The 6766-nt window shown below is 42.8% G+C and overlaps 1 protein-coding gene across 1 annotated transcript; it reads left to right on the top strand.

The window, feature by feature from the left end:
- Window positions 1-351: 351 nt before the first annotated feature.
- Window positions 352-3536, top strand: LOC128886235 (cuticle protein 65-like). Its single transcript, XM_054140934.1, has 5 exons — window positions 352-2031; window positions 2468-2719; window positions 3115-3276; window positions 3351-3380; window positions 3456-3536. The coding sequence occupies exons 1-5, from the start codon at window positions 2020-2022 to the stop codon at window positions 3534-3536; spliced, it is 537 nt and encodes a 178-aa protein (XP_053996909.1). The 5' UTR covers window positions 352-2019.
- The last annotated feature ends 3230 nt before the right edge of the window (window positions 3537-6766 follow it).

Genomic DNA, 6766 nt, shown 5'->3' with positions numbered 1-6766 from the left:
TGAAACGTCGATCTGCGTGCAAATCAACGAGATCGCGACCGATAATACTCCGAGTTACCCCGTTTCGTTCTCAATCGACCAGGCAGGTGTTTGAAACTCCGTATTACGTCACGCTTTCTAGGCTTCGGTTTACCGATGACGAGGTTTTCATTTTTTGTTTTTCACGTCAGTTTCGAAACCCAGCCGCGCAATGACAAACAATGACGCGTGAAACGTCGAGCAGCCGTCACAATTAACATTGAAAAGCTGCACGTCGATGACGGGTAAAACTTGAAGATCTAAAATACTCCAAATTTTAAGTGACATTTCGCGATCAAGATAATATTCTATTAGGTGTATTTCATTTATTTATTTGCTTATTAAACGTCTGTAAGGGTACATGTACAACGCGTGTATTAAATTGAAGCTGAAGTTAATGAACTTCTTTCCACTTAATAAAGTCGATTGAGTTGTTGGGTACAATGTAGTAACGGTAGTGCAAACTGCCATTTCTGTCAATTCAATCTTGATAGATCATTTCACACGCTCGATTATAAGGTTGCCTTCAATCGGAACTGCTCTAAGCGGTTCGCGATTATTTAATGATTAAATAAGCGAGATCTATGTAGTCTGAGGCCCACGATGCCATAATGGGCGTGTGATTAATCGTTGCGTCGAATCACTGACAAATTTACATTCGATAATTAAGCTCTAGAACAAGGAGATTAACTAGATCTAACAAACATTATTCTAAAATATTGTCGTTGAACACCTTGCGCGAACCACGACACTTACAGTAGGTGGCGTATATGAGTAATTCTAGTTGTTGATAGTATCTGGTAAATACACGGCTCCGACAATAATAGTCACAGGTGAACGAACGCTGTGTAATCGATCAAACGCGTAGCCATTCGTCGCTGATCGTTGTTAGAAATTTATTAAATGTACGTCTAGAGTGGTTCACAAGTTTATCGAAACAACAAAAACCTATAGCAAGCAAGTTTCAGCTTGAGAAACAAGATGAAAAAAATTAGTTATTAATTATCGAGTGATTTTCATGATGTTCGATGTACCGCCTCCGCTTCTGCGGAACGCGGACTCGAAACTGGAAAATCTTCTGGTTATCGGAGAACGAAATGTAGAAATATCTCCCGGTATGCTCGTAAAGATTTATATATACAAAATTTCCTGCTTTCGAGCAGTTGCATAATTTCGTCGCGATAACCTGCACGGCTTCGACTTTGCACAATTAATTACAACATTCATTACCGATCGATTGGTTGCTATTACGTTCATTGAAAATTGCTTCGAGCGACTTTTTCACAGAAATTAATAACTCGTATGCAATTCAATTAATCTTGATTTTTCCTTGGTTGAAACGTTACGAAAATAAATATTACCTGTGGTGTATCCCTATTATCAGAAAAATCTACACTTCTTACTGACTTTTATCTAACGTCACAACGGTGCGAATGCCTTAATCGTGACCACAAGTGATTAATCAAATTTTAACGTAGATTGAGGTAGAGAGACGTTGAAATTGAAGCGAAGAAGACTTATCGTTCACCCCACGCACGAATGTTTGTCACAAAGAGAACCCTAGCCGCGGATAGGACGTTCCACTGCGGTCTGCGCCGAGCAAAAGCTTCTCCTGTCCCTGGAAGTCTCACGATCGCGAGTTTTCTCTCTAAATGCTTCGAGTCTCCTCGTTAGAGTCGCGCATATGTATCTGCATAAAGTGCGCTCTATTTACTATAGCCCCAGTCGGCCAACTCACGTTTAGTATATTATACAACCTCGCGTGCACATTATGTATTGTAATGTGTAACGAGTATGTGGCCGTATGGATCGTGAGTAAATAGTGTATGGTAGGTGTGGCGATAGAACACCGAACGGCCATTGGCTTTCGATTGGCGGGGTGTACGCAACGAATGAAAGTGAATTCCCTATATAAAGGGTGGTTTTCCTCCGGTGCAACAGAACACAATTTAATTTACCAACTCAAGACACGTTAGGCAAAGTAGTAATCGGCCGGCCATCATGAGGGTCTTGGTACGTGTAATCGTTAAGTCTCTTTGTGACTGTCGGAACACGTTCAGTGATCAATCGAGTCACGAAACCCGCGGGAATCGGTGCACTTTTTGGTAGAAATGTAGTTTTGGCAGATACCAGCAAAATTATCTGAATTAAAGTTTCGAATAGGCTACGAAACTGAATGAACCTCGTTCGTGACCAACTCGCTCTTTGTTGTCGAACATTTTATCTTTTACTTTTCGGCATTGTGCCAGAGATTATTGTTTCTTATTCTCTGTAAAATTATGATGTATAGAGAAAAAATTAGTTGCAATTTTTGTTTGTAATTCGATAGTGTATCCAAACGTTGGTAGAAACTTAATTACCATTTAAAGATCTCCTGTATCGGTTCTCTGACGTTGTTGACGAGAAAAATATTCCAAGCCCTTAATCGTTTCGCAATTTCTCCCTTAAGATTTGTGTACTGCTGATCAGCGCGGTGTTCGCTGAGGAGAACAAAGAAAAAGACAAAGCAGCGGTCCAGAAACGCGGCCTGCTCGGTCTCGGCGCGGGTGGATGGAGCGGAATTGGATATGGTGGATATGGTGGACATGGTGGACATGGTGGACATGGCATCGCGATCGCAGTCCAGGAAAAGGCTGTCGCTGTCCCAGTTCCGGTACCACAACCGTACGCAGTCCCTGTCGACCGTCCAGTCCCAGTTAAGGTGAGAAGAACACGCATGAAATTTACGTCATGAAATCAACGCGCTGTTACAAAACTCGCCGCGCTCTGTTAACTTGCGATTTTTCCTTTTATTCGCATCGTTTCCATAAATTCATTGAATCTCTCCTCACGCTCGTTGACCGTTCGACCAAAACGAGACTTGTCACCCAAGATCTGTTATTCGGCCCAAAAATGCAGGACTTTTCATAATTTTATTTTTAATTGCGTTTTCCTTTTGAAAATTATTTTTTCAAAGTTTCCTTTTGAAAATTATTTTTTAACCTATAACAACGCGTGAGACTTGTTGAATAGAATTTGAGTAATTCATTATATTTATAAGAAAATAGCCCCTCAATTAAACAAGATACTTACAACCATATTTTCCTTTATCTTTAGGTACCAGTTGCGGTTCCACACCCAGTTCCGGTGGCAGTTCCGGTTCCCCAACCGTACCCAGTGATTCAGACCAAGACCGTCGCCGTTCCAGTCGACAGACCCTACCCAGTCTCGGTTCCAGTTAAGGTTCCAGTGCCCGTGCCTGCTCCATACCCCGTCAAGGTAAGTCGAACGATCTTCGCACGGTCCACATTGTATTTTACTAATATAACATAATGATTTATTATAATTTTCAGGTCGCGGTGCCTGCTCCATACCCCGTGAAGGTAAGTCGAAACGATCGCCACACGATCCACGTTGTGTTTTACTAATTTAACATACTAATTTATTATCATTTTCAGGTCGCCGTTCCCCACGCGGTTCCAGTCGCGGTTCCACAACCCGTCATCGTTAAGGGCTACGGAGGACACGGTCACTACTAGATGAAATTATCCCTCAACCTGCCATCCTTTCACCCTCGTTCCCACCCACCCTGCAGCATCGCAAAAAGACATCATGACGAGCGTCGTACCAAAACAAGTTCTACTTCTATCGTAGCAACTACGATTCGTGAAATAAATTGATTTTATAAATGTTTTTTTTAAAAAGAAACGCCTATCATTCTTTCCCTGCGTCAGCTTCCTGCGAAACGAGTTATCAGCTCTTTGTCGCAAGCATTATTCCACGAGAGCCTCGCCGCATTGCGTCGACAGGTGGGAGGGATGATCGCTAAGCTACTCATGGGTACTTTGATTATTGCAGAAATTGCGTCGCGTCGTCCGACTACTTTCCTCGATTTTTTGCTTTCCAACGGCACGGGAACCTTCGAATCGAGCCCGATTCCTCGAAACCAGTGCTGTTCTAGCGTAATAAATTCACGGCGAGACGGGACTGACGCAACGTAACAGAAACACACGAAATCCTATGACAGCGTCTGGGGCATGAACACCTCGGTTGATCGTAAAATCGGATTACAGGACTGTCGTGCAATACGTCGGCACGACGCGAACTTGCTGGTATTAATTATGTACGAACGGAATATTTCGACACATCCTTGCGCGACAAGGTATCGCTATAGGTTTGCGAACATTATCTGATCCCTCATTGTACAGAGACTACCCAAGGAACGCGAAGTTCCCGCCTCGAGACCTTGACTGAGATTCAACGTCATCTGGGAACATCCCTCGTTTGAATTTTGTCCAAGATCTCACGAAGTGTCTAGAATGTGGGTCACTGCGTGAACTTTTCACCGAGTTTCCCGATAATCTTCTCACACAAACTGATAAAGAGGTTTTCACTAGTCGCAAACAAAAGACAGGGGAGTTGACTTCCCGGAAAACGCCTCGCTGACGAAAGAACTCGATGAAACGGATTCCTAGCCGCTTATGGGAGGCTTTCCTCTCAATTGTTCCTAGAAGATCCAGGCTTCGACTATGGAAACCCATGGAACTTGCTCTACGTTTCACACTTTAGTGAAAACGCAGCGGAACGTCGATCCTCTGATCGGCGAATGATATATCGACGATACATCGTTAAGTAGATCCGCAGATGCCACGCTGTATAATTGAAACATTTCGTCACATCTTTTCATTCAGAACACGGAATAATTATAACGGTCGTAATTGCAATCGCGTTATCGACTTTGTACCACCCATCTCGCATTATACTATTCATCTCCGTTCACTTTACCGATGAACGTATACGAGCTGCTATTAATTTTTAGAAAGTAACGCGAGGCAGCTGTCACTGCCAGGTGCCACATACCGATCACGGTGCAGGAACTGCTAATTAACGCGATCCTTAATTGCCGACCTTCACGGAGCTGCGAACTGCACATTCGTGTATACATTGAAAATTCACGCCTAATGCAAACAAACAACCGCTGTCCTACGCTACAAGCATTCGCACAGTGTCAATCGTTATTTAATCTCACACCACTCGTACTACAAACGTGATAACTCGTCGGACGAGTAAATAAAAAGTGTCAACTGCTGAATTACATATTGCAGACTCGTTTAAAACTTATTGGAAAGTTAGAAAGGGAAGAAGGATTGGAAACGCTGGTTGCTGAAATCTGCGACGTCGACAAACCGATCACGGAAATTTATGATGAGTCCCTAGCCAATTAACCGAATTTTGACAACTTTTTCAACATTAATGAGGGAACGCCAATCGTAACACGCGTGCCATCTGGCTCGTTATCTTTCGCCACCGCGAGAACGGCCATCGAGCAGCCAACTTTCTTCGATAGGCAAGATTATTCAACGTGCCACGTGAAAAACGAGACTCTGGCGCTGAAAATCGAAAGATTATACAATACACTTTAACGTGACACACGCAGGTCCGCTATTACGCAAGAGTTACTTGAATCTCGGTTTATGAAAGTAAATGTAACAACGAAAACAACTCGAAACGAGTTCTTTTTACTCGTAACTCACATCACGATACGCGAATTTCAGATCAGATTCCGCTCGTCGGGTTAATTTCGCACGGGGTTTACTTCACCAGAGGAGATCGTGTTCATTTCGGTAGTAAAGCACCATGTTTTTTCGACAGAGGCATCGAAATAAAAGCTAGTCGACTCTCGTGCATTTCTTAACCGTGATCAGCATGGTTTTTATGCAAATCGATTAGTCACGGCAATTAATAAATGGAAGGAGCTGTTTATTTTGACAAATTTCTCGTAGTCTTCTGTGAATTCAGAGTAGAATTTATAACATTGTAATTATGTTAGGATGATTGATAATATTGATTAATGACGTCTCACTAGAAATCATGCAGACTAAAGTGGGAAGCTGCCCCTTAGTTTATGAGACATCTCAATATCCGAACACCACGACGCGCAATTAATTCCTGTTATACAATTCAGCGAACGTTTACGTCTATATCGAGGTGTCACTTATTACGAAACGCAACATATTTTTCCAGCTGAATTCTGCCAATAGGTTCAATCTGCGGAGGAGTTACGATCCTCGCGCTTCTGGTTTCTCCTTTCAAATGGTAAGTGACAAGATGTGAAAACAGTCGAATCAATGACGAAACGAAGACATTTGTAGGATTACCACACTGTGACATGTGCGTGGAAGAAGCTCCGATTAAGGTTATCAATGAAAGCTACACGGAAATCTCGCTTGGCGCGCTCGGTGACAAGGAATCTCGATCAAATAGAAAATATTTTCGTTCGAAACTCGTCTCTGCTTTGAAAACGCTCATTAATAAACGCGTCAGCGGCTGATCGAAAGATAAAGACAGAAACTCGAGATTTACTCGTAGCACGTGAGTAAAAAATAGTTTATATCAGCGTTTGTGTATTCCGGAATTTCGTGTCGATTGCGCAATAGAGTAGTCCTCGGTGTCTCGATTCCACGATATCGACACCGACCACCGGACAAAGTCGACTTTCTTTCTGGACGGAACACAGGCCGACAAGGTGAAATCAGACGTGTAATAATGGCTCGATCATGCTCATTTTCATGACAATAAACGACGTGGTCGGTGTCGTGAATCGGTGCGATACGGGATCCATCGCGAGTCGTACGTGAAGTTTCTGTACATTACCGCACGCGATAAGCCAATCGTGAAATCGTTTTGGTCATTTGAAATGAAGCAAATTGTACACTACCCGCGTGTACGGTTAATAAAGATGCTTAAATTGTGATATATGTACGGGAAT

This window comes from Hylaeus anthracinus, unplaced genomic scaffold, assembly GCF_026225885.1.
Source record: "Hylaeus anthracinus isolate JK02 unplaced genomic scaffold, UHH_iyHylAnth1.0_haploid 11982, whole genome shotgun sequence".
NCBI classification, from domain to species: Eukaryota; Metazoa; Arthropoda; class Insecta; order Hymenoptera; family Colletidae; genus Hylaeus; species Hylaeus anthracinus.
Note: the sequence above shows the minus strand (reverse complement) of the source record. Positions and strands in the feature narration are given on the sequence as shown.